This window comes from Artemia franciscana, chromosome 4 (genome assembly GCF_032884065.1).
Source record: "Artemia franciscana chromosome 4, ASM3288406v1, whole genome shotgun sequence".
Taxonomy (NCBI): domain Eukaryota; kingdom Metazoa; phylum Arthropoda; class Branchiopoda; order Anostraca; family Artemiidae; genus Artemia; species Artemia franciscana.
The window spans coordinates 58216708-58234066 of NC_088866.1; the positions used below are offsets into that span (position 1 = coordinate 58216708).

At 33.6% G+C, this 17359-nt stretch overlaps 1 protein-coding gene across 1 annotated transcript in view; it reads right to left on the reverse strand.

Annotated features, from left to right (window-relative positions):
- Positions 1 to 16892, reverse strand: part of LOC136026662 (uncharacterized) — a 48712-nt gene extending 31820 nt beyond the window's left edge. Inside the window, exons 1-3 of the mRNA XM_065703400.1 lie at positions 16709 to 16892; positions 5088 to 5228; positions 19 to 159 (exon numbers count right to left, since the gene is read on the reverse strand). Of these exons, the coding sequence (XP_065559472.1) occupies positions 19 to 159; positions 5088 to 5228; positions 16709 to 16870 (444 nt within the window). The 5' untranslated portion in view covers positions 16871 to 16892. The remainder of the gene's footprint in view (positions 1 to 18; positions 160 to 5087; positions 5229 to 16708) is intronic.
- Positions 16893 to 17359: the final 467 nt, after the last annotated feature.

Below are 17359 nucleotides of genomic sequence, written 5' to 3' on the forward strand. Positions count from 1 at the left end.
TCATAGCTTACTGATTACCTTAGGAATTTTTCCCAATCCAAGCTCAATTGTGTGCTGATCGTTGATGTTAGTAGAGGCTGAACATGGTGAATTAAACCTGTCAGGGCATGCACAAAGAGGTTGTGAGTAATTTAGTCGGGAATATACAGCGTTGCAAACCTAAAATAAGAAATTAAGAGTTTATCCTAATGTTATTAGATTGGGCGCATTTTAGGCATTTGGAATTTCTTATTTTTTTTTTTTAGGTGACTGTAAATTAAATTTTTTGAACTAAAGTAAAACAGTTCAAAATAGGGATGAAACCTTTTTATTGACAGTGATCAGATACAAAATTTAACTGGATATTTCGAACACATATAAGTGTTCATCATCAGCAGTAAAACTAAAAGACAAGGATTATTTTGTTTGGTTTTATTCTTGTCTTTTAGTTTTACTGCTGATGATGAACACTTATATGGGTTCAAAATATCCAGTTAAATTTTATATCTGTTCGCTGTCAATAAAAAGGTTTCATCCCTATTTTGAACTGTTTTACTTTCGTCATGGAAAGGCAGTGTGGTCTTCGAAGTTATCCTTTTTTGAACTAGTTTTTTTTTTTGTCGAAGCAAATTTTTTTCGAAGAATTGTAATTTTGGTAGATTGTTGCTCTGAAAATAGTCATAGTTCCTCCATTCCCGAAACACAAATTTCCCCTTACCTTAAAAAGTTCCATTAACATCTCCCACCACAGAAAATAATTGAAGTTTCAACTATATTGGAAAACAAGGTATATTTACCGAACTACGTTTAGAATTCATTACCTTTTAGTGGAACCTACCGACTAAACGTGTAATATTACATGAAATAGAAAAGTGTAAAATATATAAAAATTATAATAAATTTATATGCAATAGTTTTTCTGCGAGTGAACAAAAAATTGCTAGCTAACATCGTTATATAATTTATCTAGCAACTTAAATCATTGTTGGAGTGTTTGAAACTAAGAGTGTAAGTGAAAGGAACGAAGTATCATGGATATCAAAATACATATATGAAGAAATGATAAAAAAGAGGAGAAAAAGTGGTTTGTTTAGGATAGCCATTTTTTAAATTTCCTTGGAGGATATCTCCTGAGAAGGCATAAAAAATTTGTATAAAAATTTGTGTAAAAAATTTGTATAAAAAGTATCCAAACTATCTATGTATCCAAACCTTTTTTTTTTAATCCAAAATGTAGTTGACATTTCATTAGTGTTTAATAAACTGTAAGTGGTAAAGGCTATTTATTAGTCTATTGACTAATTAGAAACTAATAAATATTAAAAACTAGTTAAAAACTTACTAAAAAAATATTAAAATTATTAATGAATTGAAACCATTTTATTACTCGCAAAACAAAATCTGAGAGGGTAACTATACTTCCCCTGCTACCTCCAATTAACTCTGTGGTTATTTATAAAACTAATATGTTATTAAATGAAAGCAAAATTCCGGCCTGGTAAAAAAAAAACGGAAAGCAGGCCTTATAGAATTTATTTTTGAATTGGAGAAAGGCCAAATACTTTGCTACTTCTTCGTTCTTTCCTAAGTCATTTGATATTTTACCCCAACCCCTTGAACTCACTTCAAAATACTAATTCCAAACAAAAGTCTACCAGGTTGAAATCATAACAGATTTTCATTTCATTTCAACTAGTATACAGCAGTGAAACATCCCAATCGGGGTTTGTAACTTTTCGATATATTATGGTAGCCACAAGATTTTCTTCTAAATTGAGAATCCATGTGCACTAAACAAGTGTAAATAACCACCTTTTTCGAAAACGCGTTGGAACGATTAACCCCATTTACGGTTCAATATTATTGGACGTAGTTGTGGTTTGTGGTTTTAACTGAGAGTATTTTAATTACTCAAATTTTGCATTGTTTTTAGCTCAATCAACATTTTTATTACCAAATTACAAATGACTAACATCATTTTTATACACTCCTAATAAAGGTGTTAATGCCAGATTTGCCTCTGACTCAATCGTACTATCTGTCTTGGCTTTTCTACAATTAGCCACGGCTTGATGCCCACAACTATTCGATTTTAATTCAGTCCATATGCATTCAGTCCATATTAAATCAGTCCATATGGACTCTTGAAAATAGTCGATAGTAGACAAGATCAGTGCTCTTGGTTCAAGCATATTAGCCTACATGATTTCTAAAACTTGAAAAGCTTTTAATACAGTTTTAATTCAAAGGTATTTGAAAAAATTATTTTTTTGCAAAGAAAAGGTTTCTTTATTTGGTTTCATTAATTGGCTTTAAGTACCGTAAGAAACATAATCTACAACTAATAGGCTAATATTATCCATCAATCCTTATCAAAATTGCACTCAAGCATCCTTTAATCGACTTATCTGGCTGACTCTAGCATTCCCAGATGTAATATGTAAGAAATCAAACAGTTCGTGGTAAGGAACTGTAGTAAGGAGCGACCCGGCTCAATAGCAACCAAAGCTCTAAAAAATGAATTTTGATATCAATAGCTACATCAAAAGAATCGCATTTTAATGCTGATTTTAAATATGTAATTTTAATCAAGTTTAGTCATGCCCATCAAAAGTTACGAGCCTGAGAAAATAGGGGAAAACGACCCCTAAAAGTCATAGAATCTTAACGAAAATCACACCATCAGATTAAGCGTATCAGAGAACCCAATTCTAGAAGTTTCAAGGTCCTATCTTCACAAATATGGAATTTTTGCCAGAAGGCAGATCACGGATGTGTGTTTATTTGTTTGTTTGTTTGTTTGTTTTTTGTTTAGTTTTTTTCCAGGGGTTATCGCATCGACCGAGTGGTCCTATAATCTTGCAAGAGGGCTCATTTTAACGGAAATGAAAAGTTCTAGTGCCTTTTTTAAGTGACAAAAAAATTGGAGGGCACCTAAGCCCCCTCCCACGCTAATTATTTTCCAAAAGTCACCAGATCAAAATTCTGAGATAGCCATTTTATTCAGCGTAGTCAAAAAACCTTATAACTATGTCTTTGGGGACGAGTTACTCCCCCACAGTCCCCGTGGGAGGGGCCACAAGTTACAAACTTTGACCAGTGCTTACATATAGTAATGGTTATTTGGAAGTGTACAGACGTTTTCAGGGGGATTTTTAGATTGCGGGGGAAGAGTTGAGAAGAGGGATATGTTGGGGAAACTTTCCTTGGAGGAATTTTTCATGGGGGAAGAAAATTTACATGAAGGGAGCACAGGATTATCTAGCATTATTTAAAAAAAATACAACGAAAAAATAAATATGAAAAAGTTTTTTAACTGAAAATAAGGAGAAGCATTAAAATTTAAAACGAACAGAAATTATTACGCATATGATGGGCTCACCTCCTCCTAATACCACGCTACTTTTAAATCTAAAGTATTTTTAGTAATTTCAACTGTTTATTCTACGGCTTTTGTGATTCAGGGGTCATTCTTAAGAAATTGGAACAAAATTTAAGCTTTAATGTAAAGAGCGAGGTTCTGACGAGGGGGTGAACCCCTTTGTATACGTAACAAAAACATGAGAATACAGAAGTTCGCTACGTAAGCTAATTTGTAAGTTACGTATATCTTTTACTAATAAAAACATTCGTAAAAATATTAAAAGTTCTAGTTGCCTTTTTAAGCAACCAAAAATCGGAGGGCAGCTAGGCCTCCTTCCCCGCTCCTTTTTTTCTCAAAATCAATCGATTAAAAACTATGTTAGAGCTATTTAGAAAAAATAAATAAATATGCAAATTACGTTTTAATTATTCATCTGCGGAGAGCCAAAATCAAAACATGGATTGATTCAAAAACGTTCAGAAATAAAATTAAAAAAAACACTTTTTTTAACGGAAAGTAAGGAGCGACATTAAAACTTAAAACGAACAGAAATTACTTCGTATATGAAAGGAGATACTTCCTCATCAACGCCCCGCTCTTTACGCTAAAGTTTTTTACTGTTTTAAAAAGTAGAGCTGAGAGAAAGCGTCAAACTTTAGCGTAAAGAGCGGGGCGTTGATGAGGAAGCATCTTCTTTCATATACGAAGTAATTTCTAATCGTTTTAAGTTTTAATGTCGCTCCTTAATTTCCGTTAAAAAAAACTTGTTTTTTTTATTTAATAAAAACAAAGACTTATCTGGTCACGTATTAGCTAAAACAATTAGGTGAATGCTCAACTAATGTATAATGAGGAACGTACATCAAATTTAGGAAAATTGAATTTGCATGTAATTTCAATCTGCGATAAATTGAGAAAGGGTAGTTTTTAGGTATAAAGGGTTGTAGGGGTTGTATGACCAACCTTTTTTTGCTCCAAGTGCCGTTTTCTTTTTTTAAAGATTTATTGAGTCTTCTTGACCTTTTATATATTTTACCGAGTACTCTATCCTCAGTGACTTTATTTGAGTCTCATTCGAGACCATTTAACCGTTTTGTGGGACTTCTGGTTCTCAAATAGGTCTTAAGTCTCAATGGCATTCTTGGGTTTTGTTGTTGCTTTTTCCACAATTAGTGGCCACAGAATGGTCTCACCATGGAGGATGATCTAAGTTTCAAAGTCGTCAAATTCCATTAGCTGGGTAAATCAAGAAGCGATTTGATTCTTACTTTCTTCTATGCATGTTGGTCGCGAAAAGGATGGGCCTTATATAATAACATTGACAACATATTGACTTAAGTTATAAACACAATTAAAGCGATCAGTGCGTTGAGCAAAACGAGTTATAAAGATTAAGTTATATAAAGCCCAATCCGTTTTGTGTCCCACAATTTTTGTTATACGAGTGTGCAAAACCATATACAAGATTTTTGATTGGGGGAGGGGGTTCCTTCATAAAACAACTCAAAAGTATATAAAAGTAGTTTTTCGAGTCAGACGAAACTTTAGGGGCAGGGTCCTCAAACCCCTTAGCCCTCTTGGATACGGCATCGTGTATATATTTATATATCTTGCGTGGGGTGAGAAGTCATAATTTTGTTTTATGCTTTTCTTTATTTCCTTCTTGTTTCTACTCTAAAGCATTATTTTTACTTTTTAAGGGATAAATAAGTGAATGAGAAAATGTAAGAAACATTCCACAAACCTGTTGTGCAGCACACTCTGGTAATAAGTAAATATGTTGATTATGCGGGAAGAAATGATATTTAGTAGGTTTTGGATCGACATCCGTATCGGAATCTCTATCTTCAAAAGCTGTTGAATCTTCGAGTTCAATTTCATTATCCTAAAAAATGATACTTGTCTGTTAATTGAAACACACCCAAGAAGTGAAGTTAGGTTAATCCTAATGAAATATACCAAAGATGGTGATAATATCAAACGATCGATCAAAGGATCGATTGGATGTCCTAAACAAAAGAACGGTAAGGACTATGTGCTTATACGTTGGTTGATCATGTGTATGGGTAGCAGAACCGATTTGCGACTCCAGCCATCAATATTATTGACGGCCTAGTATTGACTCAACGACCAAATATACTTCTATAGGTAATAAATAACCAACATTTAAACGTAGCGTATAATTTCCTTGTATTCAGTCCAGATCTTACCCTAGTTCAGTGTGAATTTAAGCTCATTGTTGACCCCTCCCCCATTCTTACTTTTTTTTTACATTTTATAATTTGGCTAATTTATTTGAATTTTTTATTCAATTTTGAACAGTTTTGTTGTTTAGTTGAAAGGTGGCTTGTCTAACAGATTTAAATGAGCCAAATTTATTTATACTCTATTGATTTCAGTGATACGCTTGACATAGATAGAAATTAAGAGAATGAACCACAAATTGAAAGTAGTTTTGTGGTCTCACTTAACAAAAGAATTGGTTTTAAGAAGTAAATTAAATAAATAAAAAACTAATTTTTTTAGCTGAAAGTAAGGAGCGACATTAACACTTAAAACGAACAGAAATTACTCCGTATATGAAATGGATTGTCCCCTCCGCAATCCCTCGCTCTTTAGGCTAAAGTTTGACTCTTTGCCACATTTCTACTTTTTAAAACAATTAAAAGCTTTAGCGTAAAGAGCGAGGGATTGCGGAGGGGACAACCCATTTCATATACGGAGTAATTTCTGTTCGTTTTAAGTCGCTCCTTACTTTCAGCTAAAAAAATTAGTTTTTTTTTATTTAATTTCTGAACGTTTTTAATTAATGCATGTTTGGTTTTGGCTCTCCGCACATAAATTATTAAAATGAAATTTGTATATTAATTCTTTTTTTGGCTAAATGGCTTTCTCTTAGTTTTGATCAGACGATTTTGAGAAATAAGGGGTGGAGAAGGAGATCTAATTGCCCTCCAATTTTTCGGTTACTTAAAAAGGCAACTAGAACTTTTAATTTTTAACGAACGTTTTTATTAGTAAAAAATATACGTAACTTAAGAATTAACTTACATAACAAACTTTCATAATCTTATATTTTTATTATGTATACGAGGGGGTTTGTACCCTCGTTAATACCTCACTCTTTACACTAAATCGTAAGTTTTGTCCCAATTCTTTAAGAATGACCCCTGAATCAGAAAGGCCGTAGAATAAATAGTTGAAATTACTAAAAATACTTTAGCATAAAGAGCGAGGTATTTATCTCCTCCTAAATACCTCGCTCTTTATGCTAAAGTATTCTTAGAACCTCTCATATGCGTAATAATCTCTGTTCGTTTTAAGTTTCAATGCTACTCCTTCCTTTCATTTGAAAAAACGTTTTCATGTTTATTTTTCATTGTTTTCTTATAGTAATGCTAGAAAATCCTGCGCCATTTTCATTGAATTTTTCTTCCCCCATGACAGATTCCTCCAAGGAAAGATCCTCCATCATAGCCTCCTCCCCTCAGCCCCACCCCCAAACAAAATAAAATCACCCTGAAAACGTCTGTACACTTCCCAATAACCATTACTATATGTAAACACTGGTCAAAGTTTGTAACTTGCAGCCCCTCCCCCAGGGATTGTGGGGGAGTAAGTCATCCCCAAAAACATAGTTATTAAGGTTTTTGACTATGCTGAACAAAATGGCTATCTCAAAATTTTGATCCGTTGACTTTGGGAAAAAAATTAGCGTTGGAGGGGGCCTAGATGACCTCCAATTTTTTTGGTCACTTAAGAAGGGCACTAGAGCTTTTCATTTCCGTTAGAATGAGCCCTCTTGCGACATTCTAGGACCACTTGGTCGATACGATGATCCCTGGGAAAAAAACAAAAAAAAAACAACAAATAAACACGCACCCGTGATTTTGTCTTCTGGCAAAAAATACAAAATTCCACATTTTTGTAGATAGGAGCTTGAAACTTCTACAGTAGGGTTCTCTGATACTCTGAATCTGATGGTGTCATTTTCGTTAAGATTCTACGACTTTAAGGGGGTGTTTCCCCCTATTTTCTTAAATAATGCAAATTTTCTCTGGCTCGTAACTTTTGATGGGTAAAGCTAAACTTGATGAAACTTATATATTTAAAATCAGCATTAAAATTCAATTCTTTTGATGTAGCTATTGATATCAAAATTCAATTTTTTAGAGTTTTAGTTACTATTGAGCCGGGTCGCTCCTTACTACAGTTCGTTATCACGAACTGTTTGATAATTAACTGTTTGAAATTAACAAAGTTCTTAATTAGGGATGCAGGACTGGCAACTTGGTGAGGTGTTTTAAGGATTATTCCTATCACACAGAACAACAGTGGTTCTGTGCCAATGTTTTTGAAGATGATTTTCAAAGGCAATAGTAGGACAATTTCATGCCCTGAATTCCAATGTGTAATTAGTTTTTAATTAGGTTAACAATCATTAAGCTAACAATAAAAAATAATATTTTCTTTTTGTTAGCTTTTGCACAAAAGCCACAAAGGCAAAATTTTAATCATTACTCAGTTGGACATAATACAATCTTCATAATAATTGGCGCTTTGTTTTATTATATATATATATATATATATATATATATATTTTCTTCCCTTGAACTTCCTCTTGTTATTCTTCATCTTCGTTTTCCCCCTTTTTGCTATCTTTATTTATTAGAACATTGGACAATCGGGAGTGATTCTATTTGTGTTAAGTCTGATTTTTTTTTTTTTTTTCAAGCTGCTCGAGCTCTTGTCTCTTAATTTTCTGTGTTTTTTTAGTTGATTATTAAATCTCTTAACAAATAAATCAGTCTTTTAATATTAATTTAATTTATCAATGCAATTTATTAATTCATTTCAGCAAAATTAAATGCAATTTCCTATTGAATAAGTGCGCTACAGTTATTGTCCTGAATACGATTTAGGCAGCAAAATTAAATTCTTGCTTAAAACAAAATCATACATCCCGAATGACCCTTAAAAATAACAAAAAAAAAACTATTTTTGTCATCCTGGTTATAAATAAATCAAGAAATTTATCTGAAATCTTTTTATTGATATGACAATTTATTGATAAATTACAACTTATATTCACATTACAATTAATATTACAGTTTATGATTTGATAATGGAATTTATTAATGCATCAGATAAATCCAAAATATTATATGTCTACTCTTATTAATTTTCTTTAAATATATCGATTATAGTTTTAACAAATATCCTAAGACTCAAATTCAGAGAAATACAAACTATTATAATAAAGCAAAAATTTGATTTGGTGCCAAGAATTTGAGGAGTTAACGTTGAGTAAAGTTATCGAAATTGAAGTATTTAAATACTTAATTTTAAAATTGAAGCATTTAACTTTAAAATCAAAGAACAAACAAAGCATAAAAAGGAGAAACACAAAGCGAAGAGATAAAACAGAAAAACTGAGATTCTGCTTTTAAAAAAGTTGTGATTCAGAAATCGGTCATTTTTTTAATTTCCCTTTAATTTATTGCCTTATGTTCTTTAATTTTCCACTTTTTAAGTTTTTTTATTTTGTTTTCTTTATAGTGAATAATTTGTTAGACAGGGGATGTAGCCATGCCGCTGCAAGGGATTTTGTTATATCTTTTGTTGGTAAAATTAATTAATACTTTTTGTTTTTAATAAGTTCAATTAAAACGAAAAAAAATTGCGTCTTTTGTTTGCCACCGAACCAGACAACACCAATTGCGACGGAAACGCTGATAAGGAAACCCTTTGTGTGTTCATATGTATTATGCTTGTTTAATGATTTTTTTTAATATCCCTAAAAAATCTATCAGTATCTACCGTAATATCCAATTCTTTCAATCAATTTTGGAACCATGAATTTTCCCAATCCCTGTAAACTCAAGGGTATTACACCCAAAAAAATCTCTCCTCGAATAAGGGAGCCGCCGGTTCTAGAATTTAAGCCACAATCTACTCCCCTGATTAAAACTGGGGCAAGAGCGAATCTGCGTCCAAATCCAGCTATTTTTTTTTCACAAACCGGTTTTCTATGTCTTGGTGACTATGATGAAGTGGCTACACGATGTTTTTAATCCAAAAAGTCTGTAAATTATCTGCAATCTTTTCAGCTATGGATAAGTTTTTGGCCATCAACATTACGGTGTAGTTTAAGCTTCGTCAGACAGTTCGTGGTAACAAACTGTAATTAAGGAGCAACGCAGCTCAATAGAAGCCCAAACTCTAAAAACGGAATTTCGATATCAGTCGATATATCAAAAGAATTAGCTTACTATGCCGATTCTAAATCTATAAGATTGTTGAAGTTTAGTGTTACTCATCAAAAACTACTAGTAATATTTGCTGGATTTTCGAAAAAGAGCGTAAACATCTTCAAAAAGTCAAAGAATCTTAATGAAAATCAAGCCATCATATTCAGGTATCAGGGAAACCTACTGTAGAAGTTTGAAGCTCCAATGTGCAAAAATGTGAAATTTTGTATTTTTTTGCCAGAAAAAAGATCGCGGATGCATTATATATTTTTTTGTTTGTTTTTTTCCTCCCCGGGGTGATCTCACCGAAACAAATAGTCCTAAAATGTGTGGAGAGGGCACTTTTGAGCAGAAGTTAAAACTTCTAGTTCCCCTTTTCAGTGACAAAAAAGATTTGAGGACGACTCGCCTCCTCTCAGCTCAACCCTTTTCCTCCAAAGTCGTCTGATAAAAATTTTGAGATAATCATTTTGTTCAATATAGTTGAAAGATCCAGTGTTTATGCCTTTGAGGATAAAATTACCCCCGCAGCCTCTGCGGAAAGGTCTCTAATTCATAAAATGTGTCCTTGGTTTACTTATTGTATTTGTTATTAGGAAGTATACAGGCGTTTTTCGGGGTGGGGGATGGATTTTCTGCTGTATTGGTTTTCCGCAGAGATGATTTTCTAGGGGGGATGTTCTGGGGGGGGGGGTAGACTTTGCTGGTGAAATTTTTCACTGGGGGATTGTTGAAATTCCTCTACACAATTCTTTTTATTTGTCTTACTTTCTCTTTGCAGACTCAACTTTAGATGTGGGAATGTTAAGAGGAATTGTCTGGGATTTGTGGGGAATTTTACCGGGTTGGAATTGTCTAGATTATCTTTCCGTAGGGGTGAGAATTATCAACCGGATCAATTCTCAATGAGGGAGCTTTTGCGTGATAAAGACTCCAGGAAAATTTTCTGCAGAAGCAACTTTTTTTTCGGGGTCGGGCGGATTTGCGGGAAAACTTTTCGACGAAAGAAGAAATTTGTGCCATAATTTAAAAATCAATCATAAATTAAAGTTTTTCAGATCTAAGTGCTCTAAGAAAAAATTTCACCCGGAATTTCACCTGGCAAAAAATTTGCCAGGGGGATGAGTAGTTTTTCATGGATGGGAGCTGGATCTCCAGAAATTATTTAAAAATGGTCAGAAGTTAAATATGGAAAGACATGTTTTTTCACATAAAAGTAAGGATCAACATCAAGACTTAAGACGAGCAAATTTATTACGTATATGAGGGGGGTTGTCTTCTCCTCAATACCTTGCTCTTTACGCTAAAGTTTACTTTTTGACCCAATTCCTTAACAGCGATTCCTGAAATACAAGGGTTTTTAATTGTTTTTTTAATTAAAATAATAAGAAACTTTTTTGAAAAGCCCCTTAAACTTTAGCATGAAGAGGGAGGTGTTGAGGGGGGGGCAACACTCCTAATAAATGTAATAATTTTTGTGCGTCTAAAGTTCTGACGTTGCTCCTTACTTTCAGCTGAAAAAACTTCTATTTTTGTTTTGTTTTCATTAATTAATATGGCACGCCCGTATTAATAAGAGACTAATAAATGCCTGCATAATGAAAGCCATAAATAAAGACACCTGTGTAATAAAAATATGTACTGAAACATAATTCACACTTCTATTCATCAAATCCATTTACATGGATTTTTACAGCTTCTTCAGTGGGTAAATACGTGATGAAACTACAAGAGGCTTTTGCCTTTTCGCATATGGAACAAATTCATGTGTTCTGTACTTTCCATGTTAAAAAGTATACTTTGACACAATTAGAGTATTTTTTTTTGAAATATTTTAGCAAACTAGTCAGATTATTTCTTCAGTGTATGTCAGAAACCCGTCTTCCTTTTTTACGCCTTTTCACTGTATCAGATTTTGAGCCAGAAAAAAGAACGCATGACTGGATTAATCTTTTTGAATTAGATCTTGAGCCAGTAGAAAGGACGACAATTTTTTAGTTTTTTCTATTTCTAATTTTCTATTTCTATATGGTTTTCTATTGCGTACATTGCACTTGGCAGTACTAGTAAGGTCTGGCTGGGTAAAAATGCTTGCTTAAAAAAGTCACATGCTCAAAACTTGAGCCCTCCCCCGACTTTTTATAACCATTTATTTCACGCAATAATCCCTGGACAACCCAACTGAAGAATAATGAAGAAAATATCTGAAAGGACTTTTTCAAGGAATATACAAAAAATACTATTTTTCATAGTGGTTAGAGTAAGAAACTGTTCTAAACTTCTAATACGCAGTGGTCGAAAAACGTTTTCAGGGCAATTCCAAATTTCGTCAATGTTGTCATGTAGAATCGTGAAAACGAATAAGCAAAACTATTCAGTTAAATTCGAAAAAAGGTTTTTGTCCGTAAAAATTAAAACATTTTTTTTTCTTTTGTTTATTTTTCACTTATTTTTTCTTTTTACAACAATGGTCAAAATTTGTAACTTGCAGCCCCTCCCCCAGGGACTGTGGGGGATTTAGTGGTCCCAAAAGAATTTCCTTAGTCCATTAAGTCTAAACGTCATTTTTTGGGAAACCAAACGTTTATTAAAAAGCCAAAAACACCTTAGCTTATATAATAAGGACTATAGTTCATAATGAAAAAAGAGACAGGTCGAGTAGACTTGCACATTTTAGAGAATTTTGAGACATCTCTGTAGATAATTCGTCTCTTGTAGGTCTAATGGTACGAGTAAACTAAAAGGGATAAGCAGCATAAGCTAATTTATATGATATATGGGTGAAGGTTCCAACCCAATTATCATCAGCAAATGTAAAAGTGAGTCTCAAATATTCAAATTCCGGCCGTTTTAAAATAATAAAAAATCATAGAATAACTCAAACTTTCACCCTCGTTTAAGTTTTTGATTTGTTTCCAGAATTATCGAATGTATAATTATTCTGTAAGGCTGGTCAAAACGATAAACTAGTCTAAGTTTTGGTATAGGAGTTTCGGGAGGGGGTCTGTAGGATTTTTTCCAGGGATGAAAAACTCGTCTTTCGTCAGCGAATACTCTGATGTTACGACACAAAATTCAAAAGACGTCACGCAGCCTCCTTTCCCTTGCTAAATCCATCAAATTACCACCCTATTTCTATTTTGTCAGTGTTTTATAAAATATTTTAGAAGGCAATTCATAAAAGGTTTTATGATTTTCTTAAACCATCTAATTTCTTGACAAATTCCCAATTTGGTTTTACGTCTAGACACGACACTGAACACACTATCTTGTTCTCGTCCAATATATTCATGAATGCTTAAACAGAGGTGAAATTCTAGCAACAATATATTTCAGATTTTAAAAAAGCATTCAATACAATATCCCATTTTATTCTTTTTTGTAAATTGGATAATTGTACACGAACCGGCATTGGATCTAGTTGAATCTTGATCAGAAGCAACAAAGAGATGGAGGCAATTTCCTTTTTCCACCTGTTCCTCAGTCCTCGAAGGTTTGGGTACCTCAGGACTCTGTCCTAGGTCCTCTGCTTTTTCTGATTTTTATAAATGATCTTCATCGAGAATTGACAATCCCATATCTCAACACACATTTTGCTTTCTGAGAGGAATGACGAGGAGTTGGAGGCAAAACTAGATATTGCATCGTCTGATGTTCTTGATTGGTGTTCTTTACATTTTATTGCTTTGAATTTATCAAAAACTAATTTCATAATTTACGGAAGAAAGTCAAATATCTGCCATCGTATTACCCGAGTTAGTTCTTCAAAGTATATATTATCAGTATATCCGGTAAAAACAATACAGTACCTTGGACTTTTTGATTTTGATTGACGAAAACTTATCTTTTAAAACACACATTTAAAATCTACGCTTAAGGATTTCAAGGTATGTTGGTTTAGTGCCAAGTTTGAAATAGTCAGAGCGCCAGATTCTGTATCTCGCTTATTTCGATTAGTACCCATGCCGGAAGGTACAAAAATTTTAATGGTGGATCCCATCGTAGTCGACCATGCTGAAAACGAATATCGTAGGGCGCATGTTCGCTGTTGGGGCGTTTCTGAGATATAGGCCGAAAACACCAAATGTGGCCTATAATGGGGCTCGACGATTCTATATTTTTTTTTTTTTTTTACAGATAAGATTGGTCAAATCCAGCGTACTCTTACATCAATAGAAAGAAGAGACTTGAGGCTACATGAATACGATTTTTTCTGTAAAAAAAATAAACGGCGAACATGCGCCCTACGATATTCGTTTTCAGCATGCTCGACTACCCTAAGATCTGTCCTCAGCATTTTTGTACCTTCCGGCATGGGTGGGTGCACGATACAGAATCTGGCGCTCTGACTAAAACGTTATTTGCTCTACTCTGCTTTACGATGCATTTATTTTGCTCTGATTCAGTCTAATATTGGTTATTGTATACTTATACTTATATACATACGTCTAGTATACTTATATACACTTAAAAGCCACAACGCCTACAGATTTTACAAAATAAAAACGTAATAATGCTAAAAAAAATTCCATCACCTATTGCACTTCCAAATAAGTCTTCTACAGTATCCTCGTATGCTAATCTAGATATACTTTTAATTTCTCAACAATTTACTTTTGGAGCAATTCTTTTCAAATCCTGTGACATTAAGAAATTACTACCATATTACCTCAATCAAAGTTTGTTCTCCCAGTCACAAGATTTACATAATTATAACACCCAGCAAAAAAAAGAGTATAATGATTTGTGGTTTTTCTTTTTCCTTTTTGTGGGTGTTTGCGTTTTCAATTCCCTTTTTGTGGATGTTTTTCCTTCCTCTGAGTTATTCAAATGTTATCGTTCTAATTACTTTTGACGGATAGCCCTACTGAATTTAGAAATCGTTGATATATATTTCGTATATATTATCGATCTCATATAGCCTATGAATTGTATTATTTAGAATTTTGGTTTAAATAAAAATTAAAGAGAAACTGAAATTAAAATTAAGGATTAGAAAAAAAAATTATGGCAGAAAACTGCGTATTTCAAGAAAATAGTTTATATTTTTAAACATGGCCTTGATACATAAAATTAAAAAAAGATATTTATTTGTCTATGAGTTAAAATTACAACAGTATTTTTCATCCGAATAACTATTTAAAGTTACTTTTTAAAAGGATAAAGTTTAAGTTGAGGGGCTTTCTACTATCTTGAAAAGTAGCTTAGGTGACTGAAACTATCAGTAATGAATTGAGTATCTAAAATACCCCTTGAGAAGAAATTATCAAGCTACTATCTCTAGCTTCTTCTTTCTACGGCTGAGAAATCCCATAGATGACAAGTGTGTACGTATATAAATTCTGACAAACAATAAAAAACAGGTTACTTTAATTATAGTTGTTTAGTCTCTTTTCCATCGGCTCTAGTTCTTGAAATTGCAATTCCTTTTATTCCAGCAGGATTTTAAGAGATAACAAGGGTTCTTTGCCCCGAAACTAAGGATTAAATTTACAAATCATTAGAACTCTGTAAATTAGTATTGTGCAAAGGTATGAGGCTCAAAACACTTTCCTTGTGCCTCTTTTGAGCAGTAAATCTATTTTTTTAAGGTTTCCCTTTTATAACACAAAGATTGTAAAGGCTCGATACCCTTTGGAGGTGAAAGGGTGGAGGTAAATACTTAAAACTGTCTTCCCACGGGATTATTGAGGCTCTGTATTCATTCTTGAGTTTCATTAACATTCATCACCTTTTCCCAAAATAAACAAAAGCCCCAAATTTAAAATTTTACATTTAAAAGCTGAATCAGTGAAATAGCTCAAGGTAAAATGTTATATCCAAATCTCAAATTTACCGTTTGTGTTAACTGTCGCAGCAAATCCGACATTCCATCTACAGTTAGTTTGTTTTAATTAATATTTGTTTTTAAAAAGTTAGATACTGCTAGGGTACATTAATTTTAAGAAAGCGTTTTAATCGCTTGTAACTCGAAATGCCAACCGTGCTTTCTCATCCGAATAACCATTTTAAGTTGTTTTTAAAAAGTAGCGTCAATGAAGCAGCTCAAGGTAAAACGTTATTTCAAGATCTCTTACTTGCCGTCTGGGTCAATTGTCGCAAATCCAACGTCCCATCCATATTTTGTTTTAGTTTATATTCCCTTTAGAAAACGTAAGTATGGTCCTGATTCATTAACTTTAAAAAGGACCCTGAAAGTCTTCTTCCTTCCTAGCCAAGTGGATTGGTTCGCTGGATTTATGAACCTTTGTCCGAGAGGACGAGGATTCGAATCCCAGTGTACCCAATTATTTGTTTTGGGACGGGAGTCAGTGGCGTGAGTCTGTAAGCTCAGCCAGAGTCGACCCAGCTCTAAATGGGTACCTGGAGAAACCTGGGGAAGGTAAACAGGAAGGTTGTGCAAAAGCACTGGATGACTGGCCCTCATCCCCCCCCATTACACTTCCTGGGTGAAGGGTCTTCAGACGGAGATACAGCACCACCGGTTCGGACCTTAATGGCCTAGTGCCGCATCCTTTACCTGAAAGTCCGTACTTTTTCCTCTGAATAACTTATCAAAGTAAACTAGCTTCAATTTCAACAGGGACTGGCTTTAGGGGAATGTGTTCCCCCAGAGGTTCGAAGATTGAATAATTTGAGGGGCGAGAAAGACGGTACTTGTGTATTATACCGAAAACACCTAAGAAGCGAAGTTAGGTTAATCTTAATGAAAAATATGCCAAAATATGATGAAAATATAATACTTTAGCAACAAAACTACGGAAACTGCAACAAAAGAATTATGTAAAGCAGGTCACCCAGAACGTATTATACTAACTATTTAACCTAACCACCTCTATATATTAAATATTTTATTAAAATATACCTGCATCGGAGTTTTTATTAGGGAGATTAAGCTCTATAATTATAACCGATTGCAGGCAGACAAACTGGTTTTACTCAGATCAAACAAAGTAAAATTCTAGTGTGTGTTCAGGAAAATACACAAATACCAAAAATACTGATGGGGAGCCAAATTGTTGCTGATGCCCCGGAAAAATTAATTCTTTATCCGCCCCCCAGCGTCAATGAAGCAGCTGAAGGTAAAACGTTATTTACAATATTTTTCATTTACCACTTGTGTTAACTGCCGGAGCAAATCGGACGTTCCATCTATATCCTGTGGTTCCGGGTATCCATCTACTAATTGCTGACGGTTATTTCTTCCTTCTATCCTTCCCGTTACTAACAACAATAAAACTAACAAACTAATATTTTTCACCATTGTGTTAGCCATCAGATCAGCAACTAAATGTAAATTTAAGAGAAGCTTTATTAGTTTTTTTAACAGGAAACAGTTGCGCCTTGCTTACAACTTCGCGAGATCAGTCTCATGGCTGAGTGATTAGCTATTATTAATGGCATTAGTCTAATTTGAAAAGAAATTAATTCAAAGCTCGTGATAAAATGTGAGAGAAAAAATTAGCTTAATAAATTTCGTGCCATGCTGGTAGAATCCAATCTACTATGACAGTAAAATGAAAGAAGTGAATCACATACAAAGGGATTATTCTCGGGTGGGGGGGGGGAGCTTAAATAAACATTCAGAATAGGCGGACTATAAGAAAAAAATACGGGGGAAATCTTCATCTTTTTGTGGCATGCGAGGTTGTAGCTAAATTAAAAGGTGTATTTTTCATTTTTAAACTTAAATTGCATTCTTCATGTTTCTTAGTAATTAAAAAACACTGAAGAATCTAATGCAGTGGCGCCAATTTTCGGAAAG